General features: G+C 37.6%; 1 protein-coding gene across 1 annotated transcript in view; it reads left to right on the top strand.

Moving 5' to 3' along the window:
• suclg2 (succinate-CoA ligase GDP-forming subunit beta) overlaps positions 1 to 22,523 on the top strand; it is a 245,992-nt gene that overhangs the window by 220,723 nt on the left and 2,746 nt on the right. The window contains exon 10 of the mRNA XM_056467784.1: positions 1,849 to 1,969. Coding sequence (XP_056323759.1) covers positions 1,849 to 1,969 — 121 coding nt within the window. The remainder of the gene's footprint in view (positions 1 to 1,848; positions 1,970 to 22,523) is intronic.

Raw genomic sequence — 22,523 nt, forward strand, 5'->3', positions numbered from 1 at the left:
ACATGATGCTTAATTGGAACTAATGGACCCACAGTGTGCCAAGGAAATATCCCTCACACCATAACACCACCACCAGCAGCCTGAACCATTGATATAAAGCAGAATGGATCCATGCTCTCATGTTGTTGATGCCAAATTCTGACCCTACCATCCGAATGTGGCAGCAGAAATCGAGACTTATCAGACCAGGCAACGTTTTTCCAATTCTCTATTGTCCAATTTTGGTGAGCCTGCGTGGATTGGAGCCTCAGTTTTCTGTTCTTAGCTGACAGGAGTGGCACCCGTTGTGGTTTTCTGCTGCTGTAGCCCATCTGTCTCAAGGTTTGTGTTGTGCGTTTGGAGACGCTCTTCTCCATACCTCGGCCATTCTCCTCTGATCTCTAGTATAAACATGTCATTTGCACCAACAGAACTGCCCCTCACTGGATATTTTCTCTTTTTCTGACCATTCTCTGTAAACCCTAGAAATGGTTGTGCTTGAAAATCCCAGTAGATCAGCAGTTTCTAAAATACTCAGAACAGCCTGTCTGGTACCAACAACCATACCACATTCAAAGTCACTTAAAGCAGCAGGTCGTCTTGACCATTACAAGCCTAAATGCATAGAGTTGCTGCCATGTGATTGGCTGATTAGAAATTTGCATTAACGAGCAGTGTGTGTATATAGTTATAGGATATTCTTAAATCGATATATAGTATATAAGTTGTAAATAAAAAATATTTTTAAATATAAAAATAATTCAACATATTGTAAAGAGCTGAATTTATTTATTTATTTTTTACTTCACATTTTAGTGATCTACACAAATCTTCATTCAGTTTGTTTATGAATGTGTTATTGATAATTGTCTGTAATATCCCAGTATTTTTAACAGCATCATCCACACATAGTGTTGTTATGGTACAAATTTACAAAATACAAGTGCATGTAAATATGTGACCTATCAATCATGTAACAGAAAGTTGGGGTACTAGCACCCCTGTGTTTAGAAGACATTGCCATTCCCTCAATTCATTATTGCTATGCACTAATTCACACAACAGCAGCTGTATTTTCTCTCCAGTGAGAGTGGAGTAACAGCATTTGTGGATGAATCCACCCATATCTCTCTGATCCAGGGATTTCCTCTCTAACCATGTAAACATCATTACCACCGGATGAAGCCAGCAGCCACTGCCACAGATTAGCATAGGTTATGCGTAAACATGCCAAATTAATCTGATGACTTGCTAATTCGACTGAAATTAATTGACACTGAGTTATTTAAATTCTTACCTTGTAAGACTAACACGTTCACGAGCTGCTAACAGTTGTGTGCGTGTCGAACATACATTTGAACGTTCATATCCCTCTGATTGCTGCTATGCGTTTATGTAAAGTGTTGGACTGTGTGAAATATAATCTGCTTATTTTCTTCTGAGGAATTATGGTCATTATATAGCATTGTTAGCACAGCTGATACTCAAATGTCTCTCTTCTCTTCAGGTGGGCTGCTCATTTCAGGACTTAAGCACCTCAAATCTCTTTTCCAGCCCCATGAAGGGTTTTAGCATGCTAGTGCTAATAGCCTATTTGGCAGCTAGTCTTTATTCATGAGGTTCAGGGTTTTCTGCAGTCTGAAAAAAAATGTTAGAAATGTTATATAATTTTATGAATAATAGAAACTGTCATGAATTTTCCATGATCTTTTATCATGAATATGAATTTTTCTAGCTATCCTGCAACTCTGATTTAATTTCGTTGGAAGTGATTGATTTGTGGGTTAAAATGTGTGAGAACCCTGAAGGATTTTCTTGGCTTTTTGTCTTTCTAAAGCATTGTATTTCCTCTTCTTTTTCTGTATTCAGGTAGAGGCCATCTTGGTGAACATCTTTGGAGGTATTGTTAACTGTGCCATCATTGCTAACGGCATCACCAAAGCCTGCAGAGAACTGGAGCTCAAGGTTCCCCTGGTGGTCAGGCTCGAAGGTTAGTGATAATAACGTTTAAAAGGAGACATGTTAGACTTACAAAGTTTCTTCCCGATCTTTTTACATTCTCAAACATAACCAACATTATGCCATTGGGCTAAGTCATTTCACTACGCAGCCATAAGTACAGCTCCTGTGTCTTTGAATGGGGAAACTTTCAAAATTCTCCTTTGCCACCATTGCTATCAAAATTAGTATCACTATACATTTTGTGAACAGGCACCTAGCCTAGAAAATTGCAACTTTTTATTTTCTGTCAGTCTTTGTAGATGATGTGACTGCAGAAGAGTCTATATTTAAATACAAAAAAATAAATAAACTGGTCATTTTTAAAGTGAGATGCTAATGGGCTAATGCAGGGGTGTCCGATTCATGAACTGATCAAACGAATTGAGTCCTTCAGTCTTGTTTGAAACCTACAGGTAAGTGTGGATTGGAACTAAACTCTCCAGCACTATGGCCCTTAAGCAGTGGTGGAAAGAGTACTGAAAAATCATTCTCAACTTGGCCAAAAAGTAGAGTAAAAGTTTCTGTAGTAAATATTAATCAAAGTATGAGTAAAAATTAGCCCTTTTGAAAGTACTCAAGAGTAGTGAGTATTATGCTGTGAAAGGCTGATGCGTTTACATGCAATTTGTGCAGGCATGTGTAAATGTAACATTCTGTAGTGGATTTAGTTATTGTTTAAGGCCATTAAGCCATGTTTTTTAGTCATCATACAGTAAGCGTCCTTCATCTTCTCATCAGTGTCTAAACAGTCTCTGAGTTAGTGCATGTAAAGATTTTGGACTGTCGTCTTGGACAATTTTAAGGTTTCCAAACACTTTGCTGCTTTTATAAAGTGCCTATGACTTGAGGTTGATAGCCACTTAGCATATTAATTGAAACTATATATTTTATATATATATGTATATATATGTGTGTGTGTGTGTGTATGAGTACATATGCATAAATACATATATATATATATATATATATATATATATATATATATATATATATATATATATATAATTAATGGAAACACACACACACACACACACACACACAAAGACACAGCGCGCGTTTAACTTTCCACTGTTTTTTTACTAATTAAACCTGATTTAACGTCCACAAACTGCGATTGAAGCGTCTTCTTTCATAATTGTACTGACACACGCAGCTGTGGTGAAAATGTAAAGATGGTAAAATCGATGTAATTCATTACAAACATGAACTGTTTTAAAAACGTTTGTAACACTAATTCTTGATCACATTTGATGATGATTGATGATCACAGAGAGCTGAACAGATCTTTTATTTCTGCTTGTTTTGTGCACTATACCTACACACAGTTCTGTCCGAACAGCTTACAAAAGATGATCATAGGTGCCCTTTAAATGATCTGTGTAGTATCTTGAGCTGTAGCTTTATAGATGACTCCAGGTAGACCTGAAAGTCATATAACATTGTGCAACAAGTCATAACATCCCCCTTAAAAAGAGATAAATTTTTTAAACTAGTTTACCTCTTAACTTTTTTTGTCAAATGATCTCTGTTACAAACCTGCCCCTGTCAAGTGCTGTGTGTTTGGTGTTGGTTAGCAAGCGCGTCACGCCACAGCAGTTGTTGGTGGCAGTGAGAGGAGCAGGGGAGCAGGCGTTGATTGCGGGACCTCTCACCTGTGTATGCTAATGCTACGCGCTCGTGTGACACTGGGCCTCGGCCTGCTCCCATCTGGCCATTAGGATAATTGGCAGAAAACAGCTGAGTCGTTTTGCCCCGGAGAGAGACATATACTCCACTCCATTAGTTTTCTGCCCCTCGTTTGTCCATGCCGTACCCTGTCCTTCTGAGGACCAATTAAACGTAGGACAAGAGAAGCATGAAGATATTTAGCACAATTAAATACACATTATATTTAATTCTCTGGTAATATTTGCACTTTCAAGGGGAATGCACATGTGGGCCAAACCTGATGACAGCGATTAGAGGGATACTTTACTCAAAAATGAACGCTCCGTCATCATTTACTCACCCTCATGTCATTCCAGACTTTCTCTGTTAATGCGCAGTCACATTTACCAGTGTTCACTGTATTTTTGCAGGCAATATCCATTCATTTTTGTAACACACTTTTTTTGATCACTCAATTTGTCCCTGAGATATATTATAAAACCAAGTATTTGCTTTTGTTCTTCCCAAGTGTGATTTCAACTTTTAAAAGATTGTAATATTGGCTAAATTTGTGTTTATTATTCCGGTCAATAAGAGCCGTTTTGAATGCTGACTGGATTTTAAAATAACTTATACTATGTAAAATTATACTATATGTAAAAATACTGCAGATATGCAGATATTTAAGAAACATGCCAAGTGAGCATTCTTCTTTATTAAGTCAGTTATTTTGCTTTGAAAATGTGTGTTACAGGGCCAAACGCTGTCTTTGTTTTGGGTCTTTTAACCCGCCCAATGCCATTTTAGCCAATTACAGTGTAAATCAGCACCCCTGGTTGCCTTGGCGGAAACGCCATGTGCGTATTTCATTCATTCATTTATTAATTCATTCAGAACGGCTCTTAAAGCATGTGTCCGTGACCGAAATGCGACCTCCGGTGGACAATAGCAGACTCTGAAATGAGGGGCCAATTCAGAGTTCAGAGGTTATTAATTAGCAAATAATATAAATATTACGAGCGCAAACATTATGTAAGCAGGTTGCATTGTAACCCCATGTCTTAACAGCTCTCTACTTGATGAAATTTGCAATGATTAGCAATTTGGCTGTTCGCACCAGACAACACACGACAGAAATTTAAATACAGCCCTTCAGAAGCATAGAATATGGTACACATAAGGTGTACCTGAGGTGATCATTGCCAGTTTTCTGTTGTTCAGCTGCAAGAAATAGAAGCTGTTTCTAATATATCAGTTCGAGGTGTTTGTTAGGAGAAAAACTCCTTTTAATATGAAAATTTTCCTTCTATCGTGTGCTCTTCTTTTTATATTGAACACAACTTAAATCAGCTTTCAGGCTCAATCGTCAGACTTGCTCCCTTTGGTCGTCAATCTGGCAACCTGCTCTTGCATTTGTTTTGATCCAGGAATGTAGAACTTAGTTCAACCACTGGGTGTCAAACTTACATACTCATTACATACTCAATTCGTAACTTTCCAATTAAGTAGCTAATTCAAATGAATTTGTATGATCTCGTTTGTACAATTTAGTATGATTTGCTTATCCTCCAATGACGGTTTGGTTTAGAGATGGTGTTGGGTGCCATGCCCCCTTTTTAAAATGATACATTTTCGTATGACTGAACTCGTATGAATTAGCAACTAAACTGACAAAATGTAAAAAAGTTACGTTTCCTTGTGAGATCAGGCTGGTCACCCTGATCAGGCTTGGATTTCCAGGTTTGGAAGGCCAGAATGATTAAATCGACTTCAATCTCGCTTTAAGAATAAAGCTGTACGGAACATTCACATATCACATCTTTTGTGAGCTCATTATTTCAAATATAGGTGCACAGCAAGCACATGCAAATAGAGAGGAGGCAAGTGGCTGTTTGTTACAAGAAGACAACAAACATCATTGACTGATTACTGTGTCAAGACTTGGTTGTGTATTTAATATGTGCACTTCCTGTGTGGTCATTCATCTGGCGTGTAGTACACACTGGTGATGATTCTCTGTAAACCAATAGCATTCAACAGCAAGTCTAGCTCCACCCTTTTGCTTTCCAACTGTTGTGCTAGGTGCAATTGTGAAATGTTGGCAATAAAGTGGTAAGGTACGGTTCACTATTATTGTATCTTTGACAGTGGAAGTGGACATTAATATGTACCATACTGTACTGTACTAAGCTATAGTACACTGTACACTGTAAAATCTAACAGTGAAAATCACTAAATGAAATAAGTTAGTCTAACTTTTAATCAAAAAGAAAAGTTACTTTGATGTAATGAAGAAAGTTATGGTAACTCATAAGCTAATTATATTAAGCAGAACTCAAACCAAATGAGTTAATTGGACTCTAATGCTAGAAGCAATACCAAACCATTTGAGTATCATATCATTGTTTGGGCTTAATTCGTTCTATTGAATGAACTCATGCCAATTTGATAACTGAACTTAAAATGTTTTAGTAACAAATACTCCAAATGTTTGTCGATATCAGCACAAATAATATATGTGTATATGACTTATTTATTTATTTGAAGATCATGATGCTATCACTGTCTAATCCTTGTGTTTTGTAACCATTAGTATATAAAGAATGCCTAAATGCACAAATATTTTCAGGCTTTCACATTGGATTTGGAAAGCACTATGCTATGAAACCCATTCATTTCAATGGCTTGCGCTGTGGTTGGATTGTAGGGTGGTTTGTTGCTGCACAGAGCAAATCACAAGTGCCACAGTGCGCACCGTTGACAAGCTTGCAAATGTGGTCAAAGTTAATTACGATTAAAAACAAATTCCGCTGGGCTCTGTGATATTTATCAATGGGCAAACAAACAAGGAAAGCAAAATAGATGTACAGCTGTTGATTTTGTCTATCAAAATTGTAAAGAGATCCACCATGACACATGTGGCATAGTCAGGTAGCTTTTAGTAGGTTATTTTTAAGTCATTGTATGGTAGTTTCATAGACAGATTTGCATTGAAAACATAGGTATCAACTGACTAGACATATAGAAGAACACCTGAAAACTCCACCTACTGCACTTTAGCCATTGCAGAAGGGCTGTGCTTTAAGCAGCCTGCCCCAATGCATTCTGCGTCCGGTGTGAAAGCTGCTTTAGGCTTTAAATGTCCCCACATTCACTTAGAGCACTGTGTTAATGGTGGTGAAGTAAGTTTCAAATGTAGTACTTGCTCATATATATGTAATAAGTTGAGAATTATTAAACGAATAGAGTAGAATAGTGGAAAAATGGAATGGAAATCTGCAAAAGTACTGTACGCAGGATAAAAGGGGATTTCATTTAAAACGATTTTCTTTTTAAAACCATTTCAAAGTAAAAGCCCCAAAGTTTCATATATTTGTTAGATTTTTGTATATGTATTTATCAATTCATTAAATAATTATATAATTTATTTAATATTTCAATTAAATTATTATTTTGTTATTAAATAGTTTTATTTTTATTACATAACATGTTATTAAAGTTAGAAGGCTGAGCCTCCACTTTAAATTAAACATCTAAAATGGGATTTAGTTTGAAACCATTTTCCTTTAGACACCATTTCAAAGTAAAAGCCCCGACTTGTGTTCCATATATTGGTAGATTTCTGTATATGTGTTTATTAATTCATTAAATAATTAATTAAACTATGTAATATTTCAATTAAATTATCATTTGGTTGTGTTGTCCACCACCACGACCAGTTGTTATGAAGCGGACAGGAGACAGAGGTAAGGAAACGTTAGGGTGTTTATTGAATGACAACAAGGAGCACATGAAGGATAGCCAGGAGGATCAGGAATGATGTTGGGGTCTTTTCCTCCGTGGCTGGGTAACAGGAATACACGAGGATGGACAGCACACACCAGATACAGCTGACAGAGGATGACACAGACTTGGAAGGACTGGAAGACAGGACGATTCGGGAGGACCAGGAAGACTAGGAGGAATACAAAGAGAACAGGTAAGTAAATCGTTTGTTTAGCTGAGGATGACTACGCTGAGTGGTCGCTCAGTTGTCCGCTTTCGTCGAGACGAGCCCGGACAATGAGCGACTGGAGTGCTGTGCTTTTATCTGGTGCTCGTGAATGTGATGCAGCTGTGTGCTCATTAGAAGTCAGGTGATGGTGATCTTCGTGAGTGGGGGTCGTGAGAGCCTGACCAATCCATGACAGTACCCCCCTCCCCAGGGCCCGCTCCTGAGGGCCGACACCTCCGACGCCGTGGTGGTCTCCCTCTGCCTCTAGGCGCTGGGAACTCAGGGTGGCTCTCATGAAACTCCACCATGAGACTAGGATCGAGAATATCAGCTCTGGGAACCCATGTCCTTTCTTCGGGGCCGTACCCTTCCCAGTCCACCAGGTACTCCAACTGGCCACCACGACGTCGGGAACGCAAGATCTCCTTCACTGCGTAGACGGCTCCTTCTTCTAGGAGCAGTGGAGGAGGGGGTTCCTCTTCGTGGTCAGGCTCTGTGGAGGGAAGAACAGGATCGTGATAGGGTTTCAGGAGTGATACGTGGAATGTAGGGTGAATACGGTAGTGAGAGGGTAATTGTAGTTTGTAGGTGACGGGGTTAACCTGTTCCACGATGGTGAAGGGACCAACAAATCGGGGACTTAACTTGCGAGAGGGCAGTCGCATGCGTATGTCCCGGGTGGATAGCCACACCTTTTGTCCGGGTGTGTATCTGGGTTCTTCAGACCTTCTTCTATCGGCGGTTACCTTGCTTCGACGGACTGCCCTCTGCAGATGTTGATGAGCCTCGTCCCAGACTCTCTCGCTCTCCCGGAACCAGTGATCCACTGCGGGGACATCAGATGGTTCGCCATCCCAGGGAAAGAGCGGTGGTTGGAAGCCCAGGACGCACTGGAATGGCGTGAGTCCGGTGGAGGGTTGCCGCAGTGAATTTTGGGCATATTCTGCCCAGCCCAAATACTGGCTCCAGGAGCTCTGGTGACCACTGCAGAAGGTCCTCAGGAACCGTCCCACCTCCTGAATCTTCCTCTCTGTCTGCCCGTTGGTTTGGGGATGATATCCAGAAGAGAGGCTGACGGCCACACCTAGGAGCTTGAAGAAGGCTTTCCATAGACGTGAGATGAACTGTGGACCTCTGTCCGACACAATATCTTCTGGAATACCAAATGACCTGAATACTTGATTAAAGATATTGTCGGCTGTTTCAAAGGCTGTGGGAAGACCTTTCAGAGGGATTAGTTTGACAAACTTTGAGAATCTATCTACTATGACTAGAATACAGGTATTACCTTCTGACGAAGGGAGATCAGTGATAAAGTCCACTCCTAGGTGTGACCAGGGACGGTTCGGAATCGGCAAGGGATGGAGCTTTCCAGCGGGTAGATGACGTGGGCTCTTGGATTGGGCACAGTCCTTACAGCCCTGAACATATTGCCTCACATCCCTTGCCATGTTTGGCCACCAGAATCGTTGGGATACTAGCGAGAGAGTATTGTTGATCCCTGGATGTCCAGTGCCTAGCGAGGTATGTAAGGAGTGGATCAGATCTACCCGGTGTTCAGGTGGTATGAACTGCCGATGAGGAGGGCATCCCGGCGGAGCAGGGGCTTCCGGAGTGGCAACGACTGGAGGAGCGTTCCAGGTGATCGGACAAATGGAGATGTGTTCGGGAAGAATCTTCGTTGGGAGTTCTTCATGATCGTGATGCTCGTGTAAACGAGAGAGAGCGTCTGCTCTTAGATTCTTGGGTCCTGGACGATAGGAAATGGAGAAATCAAAACGTGAGAAGAAAAGTGACCATCTGGCTTGACGTGGACATAGTCTCTTGGCCTCTTTGATGTATTGGAGGTTTTTGTGATCTGTGATCACCTGGAACGGATGTTTGGCTCCCTCCAACCAGTGACGCCACTCCTCCAGGGCTAGCTTGATTGCTAGCAGCTCCCTGTCTCCTATGCTGTAATTCTGCTCCGCCGGGCTCAACTTCCGAGAGAAATAGGCACAGGGATGCAGTCGGGGCGGTGTATCATGATGTTGAGATAATACTGCCCCGACGCCGGTGGTGGATGCGTCCACTTCCACCACGAAAGGAAGATTTGGGTCAGGATGAGTCAGGAGTGGGGCCCTTGTGAACTCCTTCTTAAGAAGGCGGAAGGCTGCGGCTGCTTCTTTGGTCCACTCCAGTCCTTTGGGTTTACCCTTGAGGAGATTAGTGAGAGGTGATGTAATCCTGCTGTAGTCCTTGATAAACCGTCTATAAAAGTTAGCAAACCCAAGAAACCTCTGGAGCTCCTTAATGGAAGTGGGTTCTGACCAGGATAGAACAGCCTCAATTTTCTTCCCATCCATACGTATACCGGTTTGATCAATGATGTATCCCAAGAAATGAATCGACTTCTGGTGGAATGAGCATTTCTCCGCTTTGAGGTAGAGGTGATGTTCTCTCAATGTGTGTAGGACCTCCGCAACGTGTTGGCGATGTTCGGCCTCACTCCGGGAGTAAATGAGGATGTCATCTATGTACACTATTACAAAGTGGTGAAGAAACTCCCGGAGGACTTCATGAATGAAGTTTTGGAATACGGAGGGGGCGTTGACCAGACCGTAAGGCATGACCTCATATTCATAGTGGCCAGTAGGGGTCACGAATGCTGTCTTCCATTGGTCCCCCTCACGTATTCTTATCAGATTATACGCGCTGCGGAGGTCCAATTTAGTGAAGACTTTAGCTTCTCGGAGCTGTTCCAAAGCGGCTGGTACCAGAGGAAGGGGATATCGGTATTTTACTGTACCGTTATTTAGGACCCTGTAGTCGATGCATGGACGCAGCCCTCCGTCCTTCTTGGCCACAAAGAAGAAGCTTGAGGCGGCTGGTGATTTTGAGTGACGTATGTACCCCTGACTCAGAGCCTCCCTTATGTAATCTTCCATTGCCTGATTCTCTGGAAGCGAGAGCGGGTAGATCCTACCTCTTGGCAACTGGGCATCTGGGACTAGGTCGATCGCGCAGTCCCATGGCCGATGCGGCGGTAGCTGGGAAGCTCTCTTGGGGCAGAAGACATCATGAAAGGAGCTGTACTCCTTAGGAATGTGGATAGACTGCTTCTCAGGAGGGCTCTCGACCGATGTTGCAAACAAAGAAATGGGGTTCCGACCTTGAAGAGGGAGATTTGGAAAACAGGTAGGTGTACATCCAGATCCCCATTTCTTTATCTCTCCTGTGCCCCAAGAGATGATGGGATCGTGCTTCACCAGCCACGGGCGCCCTAGAATGATGTCCATATTTGCACCCTCCAGAACCAGAAATTGAATCCTCTCTTGATGTAACAGCCCCACTTGAAGAAGGATGTCTTCGCATTGTCGATGGATACGGGTCGAAGATCGAGTGCACTGGGTTATCGGTTGTATCTGGTATATATGCGAGGACGCCTCAGTACGGAGGTGGAGTTGACGACAGAGGGATTGGGAGATGAAGTTCCCTGCTGACCCGGAGTCGATGAGGGCTGTGACAAGGAGAGAAATAGAGGCAGTAGTTATTTGTACGGTGGTAGTAAGTGGTTTACATTGTTCAATATTCGTACTGAATACACTCACTGAAGTCCGAATGGGACGAAGGGGACACTCCATACGGGTGTGTCCACTGACACCGCAGTATAGACACAGACCCCGGGTCAGCCTCCTCTGTCGTTCCGCTGATGTCAGTCTTCCAGACTCTATTATCATGGGTTCTGGTTCTGGAGAGGCTGTTGACTCAGGCGATTGGAGGAGTGCAGACGAGGGGGTGATGGTGTCCTGTTGATAGGAACGGAGACGATCGGAACATCGGAGAGAATGTTGGATGAATCTCTCCAGACCCATTGTATCATCTAATGTGGCCAGCTGGATTCGGAGAGTGGGTTCCAAGCCGAGCCGGTACGTGGTCAACAACGATCTCTCATTCCATCCACTTGCAGCTGCTAGAGTGCGAAACCGGAGAGCATATTCCTGTGTAGATAGAGTACCTTGCTTTAGATGATACAGCTGCTCTCCAGCGGCTACTTCCCCATCAGAACGTCCAAACACCTCTTTGAAATACTCCGTGAAGGTAGTGATGGAATTCATGACCGGCCCGGCTTGGTTCCAGATCGTCTCAGCCCATTTAAGTGCAGGTCCAGAGAGTAGTGATACGATGTAGGCGATCTTTGACTTATCTGTGGGATATAGAGAAGGTTGCATTTCGAATATGAGGGAACATTGTAACAGAAACCATTGCACTCCCCCGCTCCGCCTGAGTAGGGCGCTGGTCGGGCCATGGGACTGGAAGGAAGGGCCGAAGAAGAAACTGTGGAGGCGGAAGTGCTCGGTGCTGGTGGTGCGTTGGAAAGTGGAGCTGGTGGCTGTAGAATCCGCTTCAACTGGTCCACCAGCTCTTGAAAGTGATCGAGGGTGCTCATGTTGTCGTCGTTAAGGGTCCGGGCTTCTGTTATGAAGCGGACAGGAGACAGAGGTAAGGAAACGTTAGGGTGTTTATTGAATGACAACAAGGAGCACATGAAGGATAGCCAGGAGGATCAGGAATGATGTTGGGGTCTTTTCCTCCGTGGCTGGGTAACAGGAATACACGAGGATGGACAGCACACACCAGATACAGCTGACAGAGGATGACACAGACTTGGAAGGACTGGAAGACAGGACGATTCGGGAGGACCAGGAAGACTAGGAGGAATACAAAGAGAACAGGTAAGTAAATCGTTTGTTTAGCTGAGGATGACTACGCTGAGTGGTCGCTCAGTTGTCCGCTTTCGTCGAGACGAGCCCGGACAATGAGCGACTGGAGTGCTGTGCTTTTATCTGGTGCTCGTGAATGTGATGCAGCTGTGTGCTCATTAGAAGTCAGGTGATGGTGATCTTCGTGAGTGGGGGTCGTGAGAGCCTGACCAATCCATGACACCAGTTTGACGAGCCTCATGTTTATATAGGAATCCTGGAGGAGTTGCTTCATTTAAACTAATATAGTCATTTTGTTTCAGCCAGGTTTCAGTGAGACAGAGTGCATTAAATTTGTCATCTGTTATTATTTAATTTATGATAAGTGCTTTAGGTGCTAGTGACCTGATGTTTAGGAGACCAAGCTTTATGAAATTTGTATTTTCACTTGTTAGTGGTTTTTCTGGTTTGATTCTTAATAGATTATTTCTGGAGCACACAGTACATTTGTTTCTTGATCTAATAATACGAGGAATAGACACAGTCTCTATGGGGTTAGCCAGATATGCATTACTGTTATTTATGTGGGACGAATAGTAGTTTGTATGGCTAAATTGTGAATTTTGTGAATTTTTACTTATTAGTCAGATAGAGCAAATATTCTGGAGGTGTTGCCCGACGATTTCAGCTCCAGCTCGACTGGGGTGCAGCCTGTCAGCGCGGAAAAGCCTAGGACGCTCCCAGAAAAGATTCCAGTTATTAGCAAAAGTAAAAGCCCCGCTCTTGTGTTTCATATATTTTGTAGATTTTTTTTTGTATATGTATTTATTAATTCATGAAATAATTATTTAATTTATTTTATATTTCAATTAAAATATTATTTTGTTATTAATTTGTTTTATTTTTATTACATGAAATGTTATCAAAGCTAAAAGGGTGAGCCACCACTTTAATTTAAACCACTCTAGTGTTTCATAGATTTTTGTAAATGTATTTATTATTTCAATAAATAGTTATTTTAATTATTTAATATTTCAATTAAATTATTACTTTAAGTTGTTTTATTTTTATTTTATAAAATGGTATTAAAGTAAAAAGGGTAAGCCACCACTTTAAATTAAACACCTAAAAGCCTTTCTATAATGGTAGTGCAGAAGTAATTACTGACACACAGTTTTCACAAAGCATTTTCCATCCAAATGAAAATGCCTTGAAGCAGCAGTGGCTCTCTGGAAAAGTGAATTAAGCACAGTGGCCTGAAAGCCCTCAGTAATGGCTGTAAGAGTTAGCGTGCTGCTTACAGATCGATCCTCTATTCTGTCTCTCTGTCTGGGGCTGATCATGTCTGACAGATCGCTATAAGATGGTTCCCAGCTTAGAGTTTAGTTGTATTAGCTGCCTATTGATTCAGACCCATTTCGTAGACCAGTCTTCTCCATAAGTCCACCTTTCCAAGAAAGACTTCAGTTACAAATGAGTGTGTGTACAGTTCAAGTACATTTACACACAATCAGATCCTTCATACACGCACCATAGACTGTCAGTGAGCATCTTGTTTATGAATCAGCGCTACAGTGAATGAGCATCTTGTTGATGAATCAGCAGTACAGTGATTCCTCCATCCAGTTTTCTTTTATTTAAAGACGTTAGCTATGGATGTCATATATGTTCATCAATATTTTTATTAAAATTTAAAGGGGAAATGAAGCACTTAGTCAAGTTTACATTATTTTTTAAATTGATTTCCACTTTAATGAAAATATATTAAACAAACTGGATCAATGTAACCATTTAGCAGAAAACGACATGTTTTATTTTAGATTTAAGACCTAGGGCGCTGCCATCTTGTCTGACTTAGGTCTAAAATCTATAGTAAAACATGCCATTTTCTTCTAAATGGTTACATTAATCCAGTTTGTTATATATATTTCCATTGAAGTGGAAATCAATTTACAAAATAATGTAAACTTGAGTGCTTCATTTGCCCATTAAATTAGAAATATGTTCAAAATATAAAATATTCAAAAGTGCGATTTGATGAAATCTGCCAAAATACCATAGAATTTTTGAAAATATGATTTTCTGAATGAAAAGAATAATTAAGCCTTTAGAATAATGTTTAATAATAATTATATACATATTCATGTCTCTTTAATGTATTTAATGTATATTTTGCATATTTCCTGTGCTGATTTAGCATACAAATCTGAATATTTTGGCATTTCATAATGCTAAAATATGTTAAATGAGCAGTCAGATATTAGATGTTCATGAACACTATTTTGGTAAAATAATCAGTGGTGTACAGTAACAAATTACAAATACTCAAATTACTGTAATTAAGTAGTTTTTCTTTTAATTTGAGTAGAAATTGTAATTTACTGAGTAGTTTTAAAAATGTGTACTTTTACTTTCCTTTGAGTACATTTTAGTGCTGTATTGGTACTTTTACTCCACTACTTTCTTTCAACCTGCAGTCACTACTTTATTTTTTCTTGTCTATGAGGATTGGAAAAATCAGTCCTGTGATTCCTGTCCAATCAAATCGCACACAGAAGGTAAATCACATCATAACGAACAACCTCAAAACACAGGCGATTTATAATTGCAGCAAACTGTTTGGAAGCATTACAAGTGTCCAAGAAGATGTCCAAAATATTTACACACATTGACCCAGAGACTGTTTAGATGCATGTCACTTATGAGAAGATGGCGGATTTTTACTGTATGATGACCAAAATGGCCTTAAACTTCCAGCAGGCACAGGATGTCAACATGACCTCAGATTGATGTTGTACCCCAATGTCGTGGGGACAATGAATTTTGTTTAGAAATGAAAATCGGGTTAACATAGAACCCAAAGTCAGGCTGATGTCAATGTTCAACGTCCAACCTAAAGTCAACCAAATATCAATGTCTAATGATGTTACTGTTTGACGTTGTGTGGACGTTACCACTATGACATCTATCAGATGTTGGATTTTGGTTGCCATACCTGACGAATAAATGTCAGTATTTGATGTCAATATGACGTTGGTTTACGATGTTGGCTGGACGTTGGTCACTTTAACCTAAAATCAACCAAATATCAACATCATTTGACATCGTTATTTGACATCGAAATAATGTTGTTTGTAGACGCTGGCTAGACATTGAATTTTGGTCACCCGACATCAAAATCTAACCTAATATTAATGGATTATGACGTTGTGTGCCAGCTGGGCAATGACTAAGTGCACTACAGAATCTTATGTTTACACACATCCACAAATTACCTGTAAATGCATCAGCTTTTTACAGCGGAATACTCACTACTCTTGAGTACTTTTGAAAGGTCTATTCTTTGAGATACTTTTACTGTACTCGCACTACATTTTTGTAATAGTAATTTTACAGTACTCTTTCTAGCTCTGCTTATAATAGTAATTTGTTTGCATGGTTACAAAAAAAATCATAATCATTGGACAGTTTTTTCCAACAGCTTACACACATTTTCAAAACTCTACACACAATTCCTAAATCTGCACACACAAAATGGCTCACATTTTCTTCAAAATGTAACACTGCATTTAAAATGTCATAAACATGTCAGAATGAAGCATTTGCATCAAATGGCCAACACTTCTTTCATAATATAACACTTTTGGATACAGCATGTCAATGTTGTTCTAAATCTGAAGCTCTTTGCTCCTTATAGGCTTCTATCTACAGTTTACAGTTTTTCCCAATTGTTTACACACAATTACTTGTACTTCAGACACAGTGACTACAACATGTAACTGATGCACCAACGCCCTAACCAATTCTGCTAAACTACAAGCACAGTTCCTGCTTTGCACTCAAATTGCAGGTTTAAAACACACTTTTTTCAAAACACTACACACAATTCTCTGCATTTGGCACTATTTTTATGCAGAAAATCTATTGTTTTCACAAGGAACACACTGTCATTTAAAATTGTAAAGTCAGTTGTCCTACTTAGCATACTAACTCATTACATGAGTAAACACCTGTCACACAGAATTGCAATTAGGAAATCAGAGCTCATCTGGTTCACAACTGGTTCACTGCCCACCTACAATTTTTAGTTGTTTATCTCCCTCCATAATCTCCATTCCTCAAACCTATTCTAAAGGAATTTAGGATTTTGAAAAGGTGAATATGTGGTTAAAAAAAACTACAAATTGTTTTATTTATTTATTTATTTATTTATTTATTTATTTATTTATTTATTTATTTATTTATTTTGGCTCAGAACCGCCCTGTCCTGTCACCTTTGACCTACTTAATGATCAGTTAAGAAATTAGTGTTTCCACATGTGAGGAGCGTGTGAGTTACCTTGTGAATAAGAGTAGCATTTTGATTGGTTGTGTTTGGGGGAGGAAAGCATAGAGCAGGGGTGTCCAAACTCAGTCCTGGAGGGCCGGTGTCCTGCAGATTTTAGCTCCAACTTGCCTCAACACACCTGCACGGATGTTTCTAGAAAGCCTAGTAAGTGCTTGATTAGCTAGCCCAGGTGTGTCTGATTGGGGTTGGAACTAAACTTTGCAGGACACCGGCCCTCCAGGACCGAGCTTGGACATGCCTGGCATAGAGCTTCGTGTTAGAGTTTTGTGTTTTACATACAATGTGTTGTGCGTAGTTGTAGAGCAATGTGTGTAGTGTTTTGAAAAAAGTGTTTTATGCAGTTGAAACTTAGTTTAAAGCTGAGAAACAGCTTATAGTTTTGGAGATTTGTGGTGTAGTTTTGCATTTTGAGTGAAATGTTTCAGAAATTGTGTGACATGAAAAGATTGTGTGTGTAAGCAGTTGGAAAAAGAGATAATAGCAGATATAATGGAGTTCAGAACTTCTTTTTTACCAGGATATCTTGCAGTTTTGATTGTATTTGCACTAATAATAAAAAATTGAGGTTGATAATATTCATGAAAAACTATATATGGTAGCCAAAACTACATTTATTTTATCCAAAATGCAAATAAAACAGTAATATGATGAAATATTACAGCTCAAAATTACTGTTTTCTTTCTTGATATCTTTGGTCACTTTATTGTAATTTTTGCTATTAATAAATGATTAACTTTAACTTTTGACTCAATAAACTCCTGATTTGCTAATAATTAATAAGGTAGTAGTTGTGTTTAGATCAGAGGTGTCCAAAATCGGTCCTGGAGTGCCGATATCCTGCATATTTTAGTTCCAAGCCCAATAGGCTCTATGCACAGCTAGAGTTTTAAAGCCAACGATAAACTTCCAGAGAAAGCTTATTTTCAATTTCACAAGGTTGTTTTTACAGCATCAATGTTGTAATGTCATTACAATACATTCAGTTAAATAGACTTAAGCATTCATTTAGTTGTTCAAGCGTAAAAGCGCTATCAGTAGCAACAGGCTAGCGCAGAAATTCCACTGAAAATACTGGGGTAAAATAAACTGTCATATTTTAAAGACAATGAAATTTAATGCAGTTTTTCTTGTCTGATCTGAGACCCACTTCATATCGTAGATCTAACAGACAGTGAAGATTTTTTTTTTTTTTTTAAAGAAATCAGATCTTAAACGTGACAATTTTGTAAATGAAAGACAGTTCACCGGAAGCCCTTAAGCTGCCTGGCTAAAAATTAAAAGCCTGTGTGCACGTAGGCCATTATACACACCTGAACCAGCTAATCAAGCTCTATCTAGGTATACTAGAAACTTCCAGGCAGGTGTGTTGAAGGAAGTTGGAGCTAAACTAAACAGGACACCGGCCCTCCAGGACAGAGTTTGGACACCCCTGGTTTAGATATTAGGTAGGATTAGAAACGTAGAATAATATCATGCATGATATTTTCTTTTTTAAGTAAACAGCCAATACTTTAATAAAACACAAGTAATAAGCCGCTAGTTAGAGATTTAGTTCTTAAACAAAAGTGACGCCATATTTTTAAATGTATTCTTGTCAATTTCCAGCATCGTTAGTCACCATTAGTGTCATATATGATCCTTCAGTAATTAATAAAAAAATAAATAAAAATCTTACTCTTATCAGTGTTTAAAACAGCTATCCTAATAAAAGAACTATTACTTTCATTCAAAAAAGTTAAACAAGACTCCATTATGAAAGTGTCATGAAGATTATGTGTGCATGATGACTCTTATTTAAGTAGTTTTTATTTTTTTATTAGCAGTAAAGGCCCATTCAAATCTCATTATCATTATCTCTGCATCATCAGACATTCTGTCAGTCTCATAATGAACATTTATGTTTAAACATTTGCTATTTTACTCAAGTCAGCTTTGTTCAGTAGACATAATTCAATTCATACTAATTCACGCCCGCTGCTTTGGTGTAAAGTTGGTCTCTAGCAGCACCCAGTGGCGGAGACTAAAACTGTCACTTACTTCAACATACTGAAATATCTATGAAATATCACAATCAATACAGTACATACGGCACAGACAGAAAGATATGACTCGCAAAAAGCCCTCCGAAACCCCTTAGTCCTAAATAAACATAAATGTGAGTATTCTTTCCAGTGTTTTGTTGAAGTTTGCTCTTGCTGGCCTCTGGATATCCTACACTCTCCGCTAATGAAATTATACAATTGATTGTTTTGTGCTGCCAAATGTGGGAGACGTGTTAGAAATGAGTTATTGTGCGAGCGGACAAAAGCGCTGAAATATCAGTAGTTAAGTGGTGCTGGTAATTGAATTCCTCATGAAACTGCTATTGATTAGAGCATCTTCTCTCCGGAGAGAGCGAGGATTATCATAATTACACGGCAGGACAACACACACACCGTTTATATGAGGGATGCATGTGGCTGAATTGTAAGCTCAACTGTGTGGATGTGCATGCATTATTTTTGTTTGAGAAAAGTTGTGGATTTAATGTGGTGATGGTCATATTTACCATGTGTTCAGGAGAATTGGGTTATAAAACATACATATGGGTCATAAAAACATGAGGATTTAGAGCATGGCCTATTACATGACTGAATAATAGCTACTTTTATGCATAGTTTTAAATATATAGGCAGCACAGTGGCTCAGTGGTTAGCACTGTCGCCTCACAGCAAGAAGGTCGCTGGTTCAAGTCCTGGCTGGGGCAGTTGGCATTTCTGTGTGGAGTTTGCATGTTCTCCCCGTGTTCGCGTAGGTTTCCTCTGGGTGCTCCGGTTTCCCCTACAATCCAAAGACATGCACTATAAGTGAATTGTTGTTGAATTATTATTGTCATATAAGCATATAAGTAGCTATTATTCAGTAATATAAGTCACACACAAAATAAAGTAGTTATATAATGGTTATAAAAACAATATAATATAATATACAATTTATAAAATGTAATGTTATTTGTATTATTACTACATGAAATGTTATATTAAATTAAAATACAAAGGTTTCATATATTGATGAGAAAGTATTTCCAAGTATATAAAAACAAAGTTTATGAATATTTATAACAAACTATGATATGGTAAATAATAAGGTATTTAGAAATCACTTAAAACAAACCTATTTCAAATATCACGGAATGCGTATATGAATAATTAAATATAATGTCACATACAGTTATATAGTATTCATAATTAAAGTACTAAATTAATAAAATTTTATGTATAATAAGAGTTACATTTAAAAACAAGACCAATTAACCAAAGCAAAAAAGTGTACCATATTTCAATCAAAATCTCATTTTAAATAGATATGTGAATATCTGTGAATATTATTGCTGTCAAAATTATGTTGTAAGATATTTATTTAAATAATTAAGTACAATTGAAAATATGTTATATTATTACTAAAAGTAGATATTAAAAAGTACAACTGAAAGACAATCAAATTTTCAAGTGATTATTAAAACTATTATTATTATTATTAATATTATTTATCATCATTATCATCGGATGATTATTATTGATCAAACCAGATCTTTAATAATCAAGTGATTATTGAAACTATTATTGTTATTATTATTACTACTACTACTACCACTACTACTACCACTACTACTACTATTTATCACCATCATCTGATGATTATTATTGATCAAACAACTTCTTTAATAATCAAGTGATTATTAAAATTATTATTATTTTATTATTATTATTATTATTATTTATCACCATTATCATCTGACGATTTTCATTGATCAACCCACTTCTTTAATAATCATATGATTATTAAAACTATTATTATTATTGTTGTTGTTGTTGTTGTTGTTATTATTACTACTAATATTTATCACCATTATCATGTGATGATTATTATTGATCAAACCACTTCTTTAATAATCAAATGATTATTAAAACTATTATTATTATTATTATTATTTTATTATTTATTATTTTATTATTTATTATTATTTATCACCATTATCATGTGATGATTATCATTGATCAAACCACTTCTTTAATAATCAAATGATTATTAAAACTATTATTATTATTATTATTATTATTATTATTATTTATTATTTATCACCATTATCATGTGATGATTATCATTGATCAAACCAGATCTTTAATAATCAAGTGATTATTAAAACTATTATTATTTTATTATTATTATTATTTTATTATTTATTATTATTTATCACCATTATCATGTAATGATTACCATTGATCAAACCACTTCTTTAATAATCAAATGATTATTAAAACTATTATTACTATTATTATTATTATTATTGTTGTTGTTGTTGTTGTTAATATTTTTTTATCCCCATCGGATGATTTTCATTGATCAAACTACTTCTTTAATAAACTAGTGATTATTAAAACTATTATTTTTTTTTATTATTATTTATTATTATTTATCACCATTATCATGTGATAATTATCCTTGATCAAACCATTTCTTTAATAATCAAATGATTATTAAAACTATTATTATTTATTTATTTATTTATTTATTATTATTATTATTATTATTATTATTTATCACCATTATCATCTGATGACTGATTGATCAAACCACTTCTTTAATAATCAAGTATTTATTAAATTATTATTATCAGTAATATTGTTATTATTATTTTTCACCATTATCATTGGTCAAGCCACTTTTTTAATAATCAAATGATTATTAAAATTATTATTATTAATATAGTTATTATTATTATTATTAATCTTATGAAAATTAGTATTAATAATATAGTTTTTATTATTATTATTATTATTATTATTATTATTATTATTATTAGTATTATTATTACGTATCATCATTATCGTCTGATAATTATCATTGATCAAATCCCTTGTTAAAAATACTAAAGTAAAAAGAAGAGCTGTGTCTTTTCTACATGTGTGTTGTGAGTCAGATCTGCAGTGATTGTGAGGTTTTGTCCCTGAAGCTGCACATTGACCTGTGAAATGAGCACCTCTGTCCTCAGCAGCTGCTCTGTCTCTTCTCTCCATTGCCTTCATCTCTCCATCCTCCCTTTGACCCCTGTGGAGTACTTTCTGATGCGTTTTGGTGTGTTGGCCCTGGGCCCCGTGTCAGGGGGCCACAGTTCACTGACATGCAGACGCACTGTAGAGACTGCAAGTGTGACACGAGCAAAATCATCCAGTGTGTGTTCAGACGGGACTCAAACAGCTGTTACAAACACAACCCAAAAACCCGCTGCACGCTCAGCCATTGGAAGAGCTCATGTCCTTCCAGCCACCGGAACAAAAGACAGCAGACACAATCCTCAAACTCCACAAACACACTGCCTGATGCTCAACAACTCTGACCATGTACATTTAAGAACAGTCAGTTATAGATGAATTCTCTGACTGAGACTGAAATTCCGGGGGGTGCTGATACTATTCTTTTCATGTATATATTATTTACATTTTTACAGTTCTTCTGTGACTCTATAATAATTATTATTATTATTATTATTATTATTATTATTATTATTATTATTATTATTATTATTATTATCTTAGAATATTATATATCCAGTCATTATATTACTTATAGTTCATAAATATGTAATATATTTGTAATATATATGTAATATATTTGTAAGTATAAAGTATTTGTTTAAAACTACACACTATCTATAAATCTTATATAAATGATCTATTATCTCTATTTGATTTGTGACTATTTTTTTAAAAGTAGGCCTAAATGTGACTGATTTTAATGATTTTCAACATCAATTTAATATATATTTTAAAGTATAATATAATATAATATAATATAATATAATATGCAACATAAAGACTAAAGGTTTTGTGA

Source organism: Danio aesculapii, chromosome 11, assembly GCF_903798145.1.
Source record: "Danio aesculapii chromosome 11, fDanAes4.1, whole genome shotgun sequence".
NCBI lineage: Eukaryota > Metazoa > Chordata > Actinopteri > Cypriniformes > Danionidae > Danio > Danio aesculapii.